Source organism: Podarcis vaucheri (genome assembly GCF_965113315.1).
Source record: "Podarcis vaucheri genome assembly, chromosome: 17".
NCBI lineage: Eukaryota > Metazoa > Chordata > Lepidosauria > Squamata > Lacertidae > Podarcis > Podarcis vaucheri.
In genome coordinates, this window is record NC_138755.1 from 35,069,250 (window position 1) to 35,084,351 (window position 15,102).

Below are 15,102 nucleotides of genomic sequence, written 5' to 3' on the forward strand. Positions count from 1 at the left end.
TTATTATTAGTAGTAGTATTTTTTGAGAAAAGGTTTATAGTCCAACTTCTCCATCCCCAAGTCATTAGCTGATCTAAATTGTTCCCGACCCCCCACCACAAAACATACAAGGTGCCCTGGTTTGCACATTATCTATTTATTTATTAATTAAATTTATATCTTGTTCTTTCTTCCAAAGAAGCCCAGAGCAGCAAAAAACAAGTGATAAAACATCTTAAAACATTAAGCCACAATTAAACTATGGTTTAATGTAAAAGAACAGTGAGCTTGTGAATGCTACTAAAACTGCAGGCATTTCACTCCTCCCCTACTCCTGCCAGGAAACAAACCATAGTCTGGCTTGTCCAAACCTAGGCTTATGGTTTGTTTTTCTCCATGGATTAAGAAACCAATGGAGACCAAAGTTTATTCCTGGCTTGTCACTTGTGGTTTGCTTGGAGAGAAATCAGCCGCAAATCTGGGTGTGGCAGTGCGGCAGTAAAGGTAAAGGTACCCCTGCCCGTACGGGCCAGTCTTGCCAGACTCTAGGGTTGTGCGCCCATCTCACTCAAGAGGCCGGGGGCCAGCGCTGTCCGAAGACACTTCCGGGTCACGTGGCCAGCGTGACATCGCTGCTCTGGCGAACCAGAGCCGCACACGGAAATGCCGTTTACCTTCCCGCTTGTAAGCGGTCCCTATTTATCTACTTGCACCCGGGGGTGCTTTCGAACTGCTAGGTTGGCAGGCGCTGGGACCGAACGACTGGAGCGCACCCCGCCGCAGGGATTCGAACCGCCGACCTTTCGATCGGCAAGCCCTAGGCGCTGAGGCTTTTACCCACAGCGCCACCTGCGTCCCCTAAGTGCGGCAGTAGTGAGGCATAAAACATGCAAGATTTCAGTAGCATATACCAGCACAATGCACATTCACATTTATTTCAACTGTGGTTCATTGTGACACGTTAATCAGATCGTTATGTATACATAAAGCTCAATGTGCTGGAAGGATAGGACATAAGAATAGTTTCTGCTTAAACTCCAAAAGCAGAACCCACGAACCTGCATTCTGTTTTGAGCTTGAAGATCCACCCTGCTCTACCTTTGTCTTCTTCTTCTTAGAAGATGAGGAATCAGAAGAGGGTGCTGGACGTTTTTCTACAGCCGGAGTACAGAGCGCTCGCTTTTTGAAAAGTTCTCGTTCTCTTAGCAAGCTTGGATCCATAATTCTGTCAAAAAAAGTGAAATACTAGTGAGAATGTGTTGTATTTATACAGAGCTTTACATCATACATAACAGTTGCATTCAGACATTGTCAACCACTAACATGGGAAGAGTTGTCTTCACCATGGGTTGAACAAGATCTAGCTAGTCAGTCCCACTCTATTTCCCTCAGAGGACATCAGTGGGAACTGTAGTAGGCAGAGGCTGAAGGGCAACACCATGGAAGACTAAGAATGAGGGCAGAAAATGCCCCCTGAATAATCATAGTACCATGGGATTGGCACATTATTTCTGTTCCTAATACCACACTTGAATTTGATTTTTATTGTTGGAATATTTTGTATGCCACTTTAAAAGTTTCTATGAGTTATAAAACAGGATAGAAGTACTGTAAATAAAGAAAACTAAATTATAGTTTAACACTACAGGGGAGCGTCTGGGTGAACTTCCAGCCTGTGTGCTCACTCCTCCCTCCAAAAGCATTAGCTCCTATTTTCAACTAATCATGGTTACATGTGAACACAGATAAATTGTGGTTGTGCTAAGCATGTTTTAGGAACCAAGCTTTATGATCCTCGCTCAGTCTCCTAAACCAGTCTCCTAAACAATAGTTCTTGGGTCAGATATAGCATGTAATCACAATTACTTGAAAATGGAAGCCAAATCTTCTTATGTTTTCCTCACGAACCACAGGAAGGTGAATACTCAGCTCAAAGCGGCTGCTCAAAGCACTATTTCACTACTTCTTGGCTTAAATCCATGCCGTAAAGCTCATAAGCATTATCTTCAAACAGCAGATGTAAGGCTGAAGAAAGCATCTTGCCAAAGACCATCTAGTAGGTTTTCAGCAGAGGCAGTATGTGAATTGTGGATTTCCTGTATCACATATTTAGCCACTATAATACACTAACTTTCCTGGTCACGAGGGTTCCACAGTTTTAGGTAACTGGCAAGTGTGTGCTCATAAGTACAAAACTTTGTATTGACTATGTCTTGCTCAGCCCTGAAGGAGCACTTCAAGACTAGGAGCCTCCCAAGACTGCTAATTCCAAGGCAACATCCTGTTTTTATTCTATGTTCAAAAGGGAAATGGGCAGCTGAAGAGTTGTGAGTCCGCTTTCCCCTCATGGCCTTGCAGACAATTATTCTCTCAGCCTGAGACCTCTTGCAATGTGAAGCAATAGCACCGCCTACGTTGTTGTTGTTGTTGTTTAGTCGTTTAGTCGTGTCCGACTCTTCATGACCCCCTGGACCAGAGCACGCCAGGCACCTCTGTCCTCCACTGCCTCCCGCAGTTTGATCAAACTCATGCTGGTAGCTTCAAGAACACCATCCAACCATCTCGTCCTCTGTCGTCCCCTTCTCCTTGTGCCCTCTATCTTTCCCAACATCAGGGTCTTTTCCAGGGAGTCTTCTCTTCTCATGAGGTGGCCAAAGTATTGGAGCCTCAGCTTCAGGATCTGTCCTCCCAGTGAGCACTCAGGGCTGATTTCCTTCAGAATGGAGAGGTTTGATCTTCTTGCAGTCCATGGGACTCTCAAGAGTCTACGTTACAGGAGTATTAAGCATTACCCAGCCAGCTCCTATTTCTGCGAAGAGTTTTGAAAACATATGGGTCACACACCTACTCTATGGAGTGCCTATGGAACTGCTGGCGGTATTTATCCCTGAGGAACCCTGGAAATCGTCAGGGAGACCCTGCGCGCGACCACAGAGCAAGGTTTCTGAGGGTTCCTCGAGGAAGGGAACGACAGTCCTGTGGGGCGGGTGACGGTGCCTCTGAAACGTAAGGCGACCGCGAGAGAAATTTCCCCGAAAAGCAGGGGCCACTTTTCACCTTTTCTCAGCTTCCGGGCATGGGGAAGCGTAAGGCGACCACGAGAGAAATTTCCCTCAGAAGCGGGGGGGTCACTTTTTCCTTTTTCCCGGGGTGCCGCTGAGCGCGCGCGCGCCCGCGCCAAACCACTCACCTCGCGCACGAGACTACCCCAACGGCGGGAGTGGGGTTGGGCGGGAGACGGGTAGAGTGTTTGTATGGGGGGGGGGCGGGTTTGGGAAACCAACTTGAGCCCTGCGGCTCGTGCTGCTTCCCTATTGGCTCAGCTTCCTAGCGCGCAGTTCTTCCGCCGACATTTCCCATCCTGCTCGCGAGGCGCGACGTGACGTCACCGCAGCGATGCTCTTTCTTTTTTATAATATGAACCCGGAAGTACATCCCTACGTTGCTCCGGCAACGGGGAGGATTGTTTGAAAGGCGCATGCGCGGAGCAAAAGGGTTCCTCTCTCTCCTCCCCTCACTCCTATTACTTGGCTGATAAAGTAGAGAAAGCGTATTGGTTGGTGGCATGCAAGGTGGGGGGTGGGATTAAGGCGGGTCTTGGGGTGAAACTTAATTTTTGCAGGGGTCTTAAAAGTACTTTTGGGGGGCATGAGGAATTCAAATCTGCTATCATTTTTGTGTTTGGAGAACGTTTGGCTTCGGAAGGCTGCTGAAGCACATAAACTGGAGAAAGAGCTTTTGCTGGCTCCTAAATTTTGGAACTTCCTCCCAAAGAAAGACCCCTTTATTGCCTGGAGACCCTTTTATTGTCACTTAGGTGTCAGACGAAAAGAAATTCTGTTTCTTTAGGCTCTTAGTATTTAAATACTTCAAATACATTAAGTATCCATGAATTCTGGAGAGTAAGGAGATAAAAAGTCAAATTTTGTGTGTGTGCATAGAGCAGGGGTGTCAAACTCAAATTCATTGGGGGCCGCATCAGCAGTTTGGTCACCCTCAAAGGGCCGGTTGTATCGGCCTAAAATATTTGAGCAGGCTGAGACCCCAGAAGTAGATGGGCTTTGACATTTAAATGGGGTGTGTGTGGCATGTGATAAATTATGTGAGGTTCGAGCTGGTCTTTGACCAGTAATAAATTATGATGGTGATGTGAGGTGGGGCCTACCTGCCCCCCCTCAATATTTTATTCAGGCTGACACCCCTGTTATGAAAGATTACTAAAGTCTGCCCCTGTGGTGATGTATCATAACATTGTGCAGGCCCAGTCTGAGGGCACCTTTACTGGACTGTGTCTTGTGGCTGGGGTTTGTCTGCGCCTTCTCTTCCTTCTCCGCCTGTTGCTGCCTCCTCCCTGTGCCAGGCACTGGGGGGGGGGGGAGAGATGTGCCGGTTGCAGCCCAGTTTCTGACGGGGCCAATGCTGCTTGTTCCTCCCTCTGCTTTTCAACACTGCAATATATCGCTACCGTATCACAACATCACTATCACAATGTTGGCAAGTTGGTATCGTCTGCTTTTAGGGGCTGAGGGGCTTACTCAGTACAGACAGGGGCACTCCTAGGAATTTATTGGCTTTCAAATCCCTGGATTTCAAATCCCATTGAGGGGGGCAGGGGCGGACTTTGGTAATATGGCACCCACCCTGAGTGAGGACAAAATTTGGTGCCCCCCCAATAGAATAAATAGACATCGTTATCATTATTTTGTGCTCCCTTGGCTCGGGGCGGGTGAGGCGCCCGCATGGCCCCAAATCTGGCGGTGGTGGAGGAAGCACATTTCCACAACGGGCCGAGCTGCCCCTGTGGATCCTGCTGCCTGAGGCAGCCGCCTCCTCTTGCCCTCCGTGGCAAGCCGAGGCTGAGGGGGACATTCGCTTGCCCAGGCACCGGGCTCCCATCCACTTGCTCCGGCGTGCCTGCTGCAGCCCTGCTGCCAGCAGCCGTCGGGGAAGGCGGCCGGCCGGGCTCCAGGGCTCGGTGGGGCTCGCCGGCAGAGGGCAGCGCTGCGCCTCGCCTGGCATGGAAGCCCTGCTGGCACGTTGTTTCCCACGGCATGCGTCCGCGCCGTGCTCCCGCCTCCATCTCGGCTTGCTCGCTCCCGTACTCCGCCTCCGCGCCTCGCCTGCCAGACTCGCATCCCTGCCCGGCGGCGCAGGCACAGCGGAGGCCGAGCATGGCGCCAGCAGCGGCTGAAGGGCCCGCGGAGGAGCGTCCGGCCGGGCAGCTCCGCTCCGCTTGCTGCTGCTGCTCGCGCTGGGCGCCTCCTGGGCAGCGCGCCCGCCAGACCGGAGCGGCCACCAGAGACGCGGCAGCCTGCGGGACGAGGCGGGCGACCGGCGGGGGACCTCCAGAGGCGGCCTCTCTGCTCACCACCTCCTTCGTGCTGAAAGGCGACGCGGCGCACAACCAGGCGATGGTGCACTGGACGGGCGAGAACAGCAGCGAGAACGGTGGCTACACAGGCCACATGACGAGGTCTGGCGGGCCGGGTTCGGCCCGCGGGCCTTGTGTTTGACACCCGTGGCATAGAGGAAGGGGTGGTGGGTTTTGGTCCTTAAGGAGTAAGGGTTAAATTATTTTAGGTGGCAATTCATTAGAAAATACCTATAATTCTTCAGCATGGATTTTAAAAATAATTTTTAAACTTCTGTCTACTTCTCACCATCAACCTTCATAACTGGACAAAACAGAATAACTTTTAATGAAAAACAAGTTTTATTTATAAGAAAGTGCAAAAAATAGTGGAAGTTATAGAAAATAATATATTAACAATTTAACAATATTCAAAAGGGTAAAGCAATCTGACAACCACTTAGTTATGCACCACAATATCCTGCTGTTGGGTTACATTTTTTGCCTTCCTTAAAGAAATGGTCACAAAAATAAAAAATGTGGATTGCCCATTTTATGCAGCAATAATCCTACTGATATTACTAACAGGGCAGCTGGAGAAGACAGGTGCTACATGCACTGTTCCCAGGCTTCAACTGTTCTTCGAAGTGTACTCTGTGTTCTTTCCCCCAAAGTTACTGAAACTCTTCAGCATGCCAATATTCAGTGGTACACTGAATATTGCCTTGCAACACTGTATAATCTGATTTAATCCACTGCTGTTTTCTTCTTCACCTCAAGGTTCAGAACCTGGTAAGCCCGGCATGTGAACCAACTCAATAATTGGGGCTAATTTTAAGCCCATCCAGTCATAGGTTCGTGTGGTAAAAAATGAACAGAGTTTTTCCTCTCAATGTTCTGTATTTTGAAAAAAGAGATATTCATAAATGTCTCACTGAGTCAGACTGAGTGAAGAAAAGTGAATGAAGTATAAAATTTTGATCCAGTTTTTATATCTAAACATAGTTTTATGATATCTCCATGTTCAGCCAAAGAGCCCTTTGCTTCCTCCAGCCTTAGATTTCTTGGGAGTTTTACGAGGAACAGTTTCTCCTGAAGTCCTAATCCACCCTGGTAACTTCCTCTTGGAAGGCTGAGACAATGTCTAGAAAAGAAAAGAAGAAATCAAACACATTTCCCCCCACTATTGCATACCGCTATTTGCACATACTGTCAACTGCCTGTGTTCCTACCAGCCTGCCTGCGCAGAGGAAGTGGATATAAAGATACATTACTCCACACTTCTATCAAGTTCCTTGGAGTGTCCCACAACTTTTGGTTTTGCACTTTAACCTCTGTTACCTTGGCTGGCAGCCCTTCACTAGGGGCTGCTGACATTTCAATCTGCTATCTTACTTTCCAGTTCCCAAAACATGTCAAAGAGCTTCAAGGACAGGTGCTGGATTAACATCCCAGTGCTAAATCAAAACAGACATAGCAAAATATTCTGGCTGGCCATGTCATTTGTGCCTCTCTGAGGTCAGATAAGGAGATGGAATGCAGCCTATGAGAGTCACAAAATGCAGGCACACAAAAATCAAGCCTAATGCTTTCTATCTAAAATGGGTCGGCAAAGTTTTTGTGGCTTGGGCCAGTTCTCGGTCCTGCAGACGCCACGGTGGGCATGTGCAAACGCTATTTCCAGCGCTCCTTCCAGCTCAGAGGAGGCGTGTGCAGCTTCCCATTGGCTGCAGGAGCTTCCTGCAGCCAATGGGAATCCGGCCAGCATCGCAGAAGGCGGTCCTCACTCTGCTCCATGCCAGTTAAGCACAGCGCGTGGGAGCCAACCAAGCAGGCGGCGGGGGTCCATGGGCCGCTTAAACGACCCCCAAGGGCTGCTTGTGGCCCATGGGCCTTAGGTTGCCGACCCCTGATCTAAAAAGTTAAATGTAAATAATATCGGGACAGTTAGAACAAAATCTGTATACAGTGGTGCTCCGCTAAGCCGCTTAACAGCTGATCCGCTAAGCCGCAAGACGAAAAAACCGCAAGACGAAGAGACTCGCGGAATGGATTCTTTTCGTCTTGTGAGGCACCACTGTATTGAATATCTAATTTTCAATCAAATATCACAATTTTTACATCACTACTTTCTCCAGAAACCTAATCAAATCTATGCATGATTAAGGGCTGCCTCTCCCCATGTGCATTGACCAGGACCCTGCAATCAACATCTGAGGCCCTTCTTTGTGTGTGTCCTCTATGAGAGGTCTGGAGGGTGGCAACATGAGAACAGGCCTTTTCTGCAGTGGCTCCATATTTGTGGAATGCTCTCCCTAGGGAGGCTTGCCTGGCGCCTTCATTACATATCTTTAGGTACCAGGCGAAAACATTTCTCTTTAACCAGGTGTTCAGCTGATTATTCTATGGCTTTTTAAATGTGTTTGTGGGAGAGGGGTTATTGGTTTGTTTTTGTTTTATCATTTATTCTGTATTGGCATTTTGTATTTTTCTGTTGTGAACTGCCCTGGGATCTTTGGGTGAAGGGTGATATACAAATTTAATTAATTAATAAAGATGATGATGATGATTTCAGCTATGGTTTGGGATTTGCATTTGTTTGGGTTCCTCACTTCCACCTTTGTGTGAGAGGGAATGGTGGAACTTTGAATTCTGAGCTCCTGAGGGCAGGGGAAAGCCAGGAATTTGGCTAAAAGAGAATTTGGGAAAGGCTGCCTTCCTAGATTGCTGTAGGTATACCCACAAATCCATTCAACAGGGTGGGGGACAAGATGCTAAGCTACAGGGGCTACACAGGGAAGGAAGAGAGATGACAAACAATTCCTTGTGCGGTTTTAATAAACCAGGTCTCTACAGGACACTGAGATTGCTGTTACTCTCTTGGTTCTGTAATTTATTTAAAGGTATTCCCTCCCCTGGGTAATAATAATAATAATAATAATAATAATAATAATTTATTTATACCCTGTCCATCTGGCTGGGCTTCCCCAGCCACTCTGGGCGGCTTCCAAAAAAATATTAAAATACTGTGATACATCAAACATTAAAAGCTTCCCTAAACAGGGCTGCCTTCAGATGTCTTCTAAAAGCCTGGTAGTTGTTGTCTGGTAAGAACATGTGGTGCAGAAGTAAATTCTTACCACAATAATTACAAATGTAAATATGATATATTGACCACATTACCTGTGACTGGGAATCAGTAAAGAGATCTTCTTCCTCAGCACTGAGTGAAGTCTGATTCCATGAGGCCAATTTGATAGCGCCCTGATGGCTCTGGACATTTGGTTTCGTGCCAAGAATTTGCTCTTCATTATTGCTTTTTACCTTTGAAAGAAAAAGAAACCATGACAAACATTCCATTGGCTACTGAACGAAAACACCGAAATAGAAAATGATTTAACATGAAAATCAGTCACAGTATAATGCTGTGCACGTAACACTTTCTACTGTTCATTTGGTAATTTGTATGAGCAAACACTCATAGTTTACTGAAAGATTGGATATTGCTTTTAAGGAACAAAAGCCTGCATCACATGTGCTTCATCTTATCATTAAATAATGAGCCCCACGTACACTGTCATGCTTTCCACTTTCTTCAACTATGCTAAAACAATTAGTTGCCGAAAAGAAAGCCGACAACCAAATCCTGTGGAAAAGCTGTTCTACGCAAGGAAAATATATTCATGGATGGAACACAAGAATCAAAGGGGAAACCAAAAGAGAGGGAAAAGAAAATACAAAAAGAAAATTAAATCAACCCGGGGCGGGGTGTGTGCTGGATTCCAAAACAGTTAACAGACACATAAAGAATAATAAGATTTTATTACATGGGTTTTTTTATGGATACTTAGGTTTCCTGGAATTCTATCCCATACAAAATTATAATGTCAGAGGTGATTAACCAAAACAAAGAATCTGTAAGTTCCTTGGAAAAAACCAAGAAGTGTATCAATACACTGGTATAATTTAATTGTTGTTAAAATGTACTGGATAAAAAGTGCAAAATAGCTTCTCATCAAAAGGAAGAGGAAATCCTTAAAACTGATCATTCCAGTCCCTTTGCGTCATAATTTTGACCCAAATTGGTTCCTCAATGCAATGCATTCACCATCTCAACCCTATTTTCACATTTCCAACCTTGTTTCCAAAGCCTCTTTATCCCATTCAGCAGCTCTGCTTTGCGCTGATTTTACCATCAACCTCCATGTCCTCCCTTCATAGAATCATCAAATTGGAAGGGACTCTGAGAATCATCTAGTCTGGAATGTAGGAATATGCTGCTGTCCCATACGGGAATTGAACCTGCAACCTTGGTGTTATCAGCACCACGCTCTAACCAACTGAACTATCCAAGCTCATGCAACCCTGGCTTGCATGTATGAACCCTCCCGTCCCACCCCATGGTACAAAGTACCCTTTTCGCCTGGAGTTCTCCCTTGCTCCCACTAGGTGCAGCTGTGGAGCCATGCTTCTAAAAGAAAACAGTATTATTACATCAGCTTGCCAACAAAGGTTCATATAGTTAGAGCTATGGTTTTCCCAGTAGTGATGTATGGAAGTGAGAGCTGGACCATAAAGAAGGCTGATCGCCAAAGAATGGATGCTTTTGAATTCTGGTGCTGGAGGAGACTCTTGAGAGTCCCATGGACTGCAAGAAGATCAAACCTATCCATTCTTCAGGAAATCAGCCCTGAGTGCTCACTGGAAGGACAGATCCTGAAGCTGAGGCTCCAATACTTTGGCCACCTCATGAGAAGAGAAGACTCCCTGGAAAAGACCCTGATGTTGGGAAAGATGGAGGGCACAAGGAGAAGGGGACGACAGAGGACGAGGTGGTTGGACAGTGTTCTTGAAGCTACCAGCATGAGTTTGACTGAACTGCGGGAGGCAGTGGAAGACAGGAGTGCCTGGCGTGCTCTGGTCCAGGGGGTCACGAAGAGTCGGACACGACTAAACAACAACAACAAACCTGTTGTCCAGACCCAGGCCCGTGCTTAAGCTTTCTCCCTCCTAACTACAAGTTTGCGGGGGGGGGGGGTGTCTTGCAAAGCCATGGTTTGGCTTACCGTGTCCTGCAAAGGCCACTGTGACTGACACAGGCACAGAGTTGTGCCCGACACTGGGGGGTGGGGCCTGACGTAACCCATGCAGTGTGTGTGACGACACATGCATCGCACATTGCATGCATGACTGTTGCATTGAGGGAGGCCAGCCAGACCTCCTCTCATTGTGACCTTCACCCGCAAGGCCGTATTGGTCCATGCAGCGTCAGGAAATGCCACATGGCCCAGGGCGACTTCCTGCCAGGCTTCAAAGTGTCAGAAGATGCCCCGCAGCCAGGGGCAACATCCCACCAGGCTATGCAGCATCCCATATTGCTGCAAAAATATGGGGAAACAGAACTGAAATTCTGTCCATTGCTAGGCAATGAAACAACTGCAAGTGCAGTTGGGTGCAAAGGGACAATGGATATAAATCAAAACACCACTGACGCCAAACCACTTTTTGTTTCTTTCTTGCATAATTAGTTTGACAGTGTCTTTCTCTCTTTCTTTGTATAACTTTGTTTACAAACCTTTGTTTTAATCCATGTAATTTTCTCCCCATCCTTCTGTGAGGATACTGTTGTCGTCTGTAGACATGAAGATTCTCCAGCTGGTCCCTGCTTTTCTGAATCGTCCTCCTGTCCCATCTGCCGACTTCTGTACCCTTTCTTCAGCAGTGCAATGGTCATTCTTATAAGATACGGTTCAATATCTGCAGGGACTAGTGTTCTAATGGCTTTCATTTGTGTTACATCTTGGAAAGGGGAAAAAACATCAATGCAATAATTATTATTTGGTAAGAGGAAAAAACCCCACTGTGAAGAACTGCTCAAATTTCCACAAAATCATATTTAGGTTTGCATCAGAAAAGATCTGTTGGATAGGATGCAATGAATGAGTCCCATCAGCAGGTTTCAACTATTGAGTCCCATTCCTCCCATGAAAATTAATGGACGTGACTAACTTAGGTCCACCAATTTCAATGGTAAAATTTAGTTGGATACAACCAAAAAAAACCTCTATATACAGAGCAGGCAAATTACTTTTTTTTTTTTTTTTAAGGTCCAGGGAAAGTTGAACTTTGGATAAAACAATATAGAATAATGGGGATTTCCAATCATTTTTGCACATGCCAACCCCAATTCTGTAAAGCCAAAACCTCATAAATGTAGGTTATCTTAATAAGCATTCACAAATTCATCTCAGAAACACCAATGAAAACAAAAGCTATTATCTTCTCTACATCTTCCCTCTGAATTTGCAAAGTTGTGCAGATGGGACCATTTTCTTTTTTCCAGTTTAAACTCTACGTGTTTTGATGAAACACTGGCAGTTTCATTATGAGGTGCCCTTTTCATATCACAATTAATTAGGCTCATCTTTGCCCAGGAATGGGCCATTTTCAAAGGTACTGAAGCTCTCATATTTTGTCCGTATCTCAAGAATATCATTTATTAGAGGCTGCAGTGCTTGGCTGAACTTTTCACCTGAGTTGATGGGAGGGTTTTGGATGATTTTCGTGATCATCTCTTGTATCTCAGGAGTGAGACCGGCACGTTGTAAATTGACTGGGTAGCCAGCTTGCAAGGCTTGGGATAGATGTGTGCCAACCACAGTAAGAGGCAAAGACCGTTGGTCACTTATACTCTCCTGAGGAAACAAGAAAGACTGCAATCAGAAGAGCTACATTAAGCCTGGCCATCAAAACTTTATAGCTGAAAATACATTTCCCCAGAAAGAGAAATAGTTCTTTAGCAATAGAGATAGTTCTTTGGCAATTTCTGGTTTGCTTCACTATACTTTGCTTGGGAGTAGAAAAGGGAAGATAACTTGACACAGGGCTGCCATCTTAGCACCCTAAATAGCCTGTTAATAATATCTGGCAACAGAGAAAGTGTAGGAGACTCTTGGGGGCTATAAAGCGCAACGACGATTTTAACCACTACTGAATATATCAGACCAATGACCCACCAAGCCAAACACACCACACCCAGATATATACAGTGGGCGCTCGTGTTGCGAACGTGATCTGTGCGGGAGGCACGTTCGCAACCCGCAGCGCTGCGTCTGCGCACGCATGGGTTGCGATTCGGCGCTTCTGCGCATAGCATGTTTTAGTGCTTTTGCACATGCGTGAGTGCCGAAACCCAGAAGTAACCTGTTCCGGTACTTCCGGGTTCGGCACAGTGCGCAACCCAAAAACGCGCAACCCGAAGCATCTGTAACCCGAGGTAAGACTGTATTGTGGTCTCTCCATACAGATATTTTTTGTGCTTGTGTTTTTACAGATTCAGGCAGGATGTGAAAAACCCCAGGTTTGCTGAGCTACCAGTGATGGCTGCAGATCCCAAGTTGCTTGCACCTAATAATGCTGGAATATTTTAAAAAAAGTCTGAATGTTGAACTTAATTGTGTAATTCTAGAGCAGTGATGGCCAAACTTGGCCCTCCAGCTGTTTGGGGACTACAATTCCCATCATCCCTGACCAGAGGTCCTGTTAGCTAGGGATGATGGGAGTTGTTGTCCCAAAACAACTGGAGGGCCAAGTTTGGCCATCACTGTTCTAGAGGGTAGATGCCTGTTGAAAAATTATTTGGGCTATAAGTGAAACTATACACTAGTAATAGCACTATTGAATATATTTAGATTCAGGTTAAAAAAACAACACTACTTTTCAGTACTGAACACCCTAAGCAGCCGCTTATGCACCAACTATCTACACTTTGACAATTATATTCTTCCCATAAAGAGGACGGCTGTATGTTATGTTTGCTGACTTTCTCCCAGACAGGAGACACCAGGGTGCACCCTGTAATCAATGGTTATTTGATACAAGGCATCAAATTACCTAGTACTAATTGTATTATTGCTCCTTGTTAATTAGTCCTTGGGCATTTTAAATTGGTTGGCTATCTAACAAGGAACACTCCTGGGAGGAGGGAGTTGAGCAGGCAGCAAGCCCCCAGCATCATTGCACAGCAGCACTCTGTGACAAATAAGTGTAACAAAATAAGGTATAGGACTAAGTAGGGGGAAGGTCATGTTCAATGACAATATTCAGCAGTGGTGAAAAATGCATCCCATATTGATTTGTATGCTGTTGGTGGATTATTGTCATTGTCTTGTTGGGCTGTGTATGTGATAAAGGGGAGCCATACCGGGGTGAAGGCGTCTTCTTCTGTTTGTCCCCGTGCCAGTTTCAGTTTATTGGTTAATTTTTCTAGTAGGGCTGTTTCCCATACTATTTGGTACCATTGGTCCATGCTTACTCCTGACAGGTCTCTCCAGTGTCTGATTATGGTGTTTCTGGCTGCTGAAAGTAGGTGGGTTATGAGTTCTTTGTGGTGTAAATGGGCATTGTTGTCTTGGAAGATGTTTAGTAGGGCCAATTCTGGGGTGATGTCTAATACTTGCTTAGTTATTTTACATATTTCTCATATCACACACGAAAACAAAGACCACCACAGCCAATCACAAACAACCACACCCTAACCCCAACCTCTCTCACCACCAAAGGAGCACAAATGAACAGCAGAGAACCTGCACAAGCAACGCTGACACCAAACCCTACATACATTAAGCATAATAGAAACATTGCCACCCGGCCCCACCCCCACCTATCTTCCCCCCTCCACCCTTTTTTCCCCTCCCCCTAATGTCTCAACAAATGAAACGGAATTGTAAAAATGTTACATGGAAAAAATGCTAGAGACATTACACATACATCTGTAAAACAAGAAAATCTTTAATAATAAAAAAAATGCATCCCACTAGCTGCACTTTTTGGGGGGCGGGCAAGGGAGGTTACTCTGAAAAGAAGAAAATATGCTCTTCCCTTTAAAATGAGAACAATGCTGATCCTAGAAGAAATGTTCTAACTTATGCTCAGCAATGTTGCCCCATAACCAAATCTGTACAGCCACACGGCATCATGTCGCCACCTTCGTGGCCTGATTGCCAATTGGCTGGGATTGCACGTGTAAGATTGTTCCCAGGAAGAAGGCAGCAAAATACCAGTAGAGTAGAAAACAACAACAACAGAGAAGTAAAGAAATGACAAAAAGAGAGTGGAGAATATAACATTATTTAGTGGGACTAGGGGAACAATTGCTTCCCTCCCCTTCAAAAACAAAGCAAATAAACATTTGGTGTGGCTTTAACAGAATATAGGTTTCAAACCCTTTTAAGAAACAGCAGTGAACAGTAAACACAACAAGAGTAGCACACTACCAAATGTATTTTGACACCCCTTAGAGGCAATTTTAGTTAAGTAGCATAGAAATTATTGAATAAAATGAGCTTTCATAGGCCACACTCAACTTTGTAGACTGTATTAGTGGGCCCCAAATCAGAAAAGCTTATGCCACAATAAACATGTTAGCCTTCTTTAAGTCTACTTTATTGTTTCTGCTACAACCATTGAACAAGACTTGCCAAACATTAAATGGTGCCCTTCGGCCATACAACCTAGGGTTTGTTGTGGCTCTGTGCCTTTCTTTAAGTTGAGTAAAGCATTAATTGGTGAAGCTTTTCCTAATATGGAGTTTTAGTGTGAAGAAGTGCTTCACTAGTTGATTTCTGCCTGTTTCTGCCTGATTTCTGCTGATTTCTGCCTAAAGGGTCCCCTGACCATTAGGTCCAGTCGTGACCGACTCTGGGGTTGCGGCGCTCATCTCGCTTTATTGGCCGAGGGAGCCGGCGTACAGATTCCGGGTCGTGTGGCCAGCA

The 15,102-nt window shown here is 45.7% G+C and overlaps 3 protein-coding genes across 4 annotated transcripts in view; 1 reads left to right on the forward strand and 2 right to left on the reverse strand.

Moving 5' to 3' along the window:
* The window catches only part of GTF2E2 (general transcription factor IIE subunit 2), a 28,306-nt gene extending 24,937 nt beyond the window's left edge, over positions 1-3,369 (reverse strand). The window contains exons 1-2 of one of the 2 annotated variants that reach the window (XM_082205193.1): positions 3,170-3,369; positions 1,038-1,204 (exon numbers count right to left, since the gene is read on the reverse strand). In XM_082205193.1, the coding sequence (XP_082061319.1) occupies positions 1,038-1,200 (163 nt within the window). In that variant the 5' untranslated portion in view covers positions 1,201-1,204; positions 3,170-3,369. Of the gene's footprint in view, positions 1-1,037; positions 1,205-2,823; positions 2,981-3,169 lie in introns of those variants that run through there. The other variant, XM_082205194.1, reaches the window with a different exon arrangement.
* Positions 1-15,102, forward strand: part of PURG (purine rich element binding protein G) — a 228,491-nt gene that overhangs the window by 159,150 nt on the left and 54,239 nt on the right. The gene's annotated exons all lie outside the window — the stretch shown is intronic.
* WRN (WRN RecQ like helicase) overlaps positions 5,674-15,102 on the reverse strand; it is a 57,882-nt gene continuing 48,453 nt past the window's right edge. The window contains exons 32-35 of the mRNA XM_082204563.1: positions 11,862-12,024; positions 10,905-11,128; positions 8,513-8,653; positions 5,674-6,473 (exon numbers count right to left, since the gene is read on the reverse strand). Coding sequence (XP_082060689.1) covers positions 6,354-6,473; positions 8,513-8,653; positions 10,905-11,128; positions 11,862-12,024 — 648 coding nt within the window. The 3' untranslated portion in view covers positions 5,674-6,353. The remainder of the gene's footprint in view (positions 6,474-8,512; positions 8,654-10,904; positions 11,129-11,861; positions 12,025-15,102) is intronic.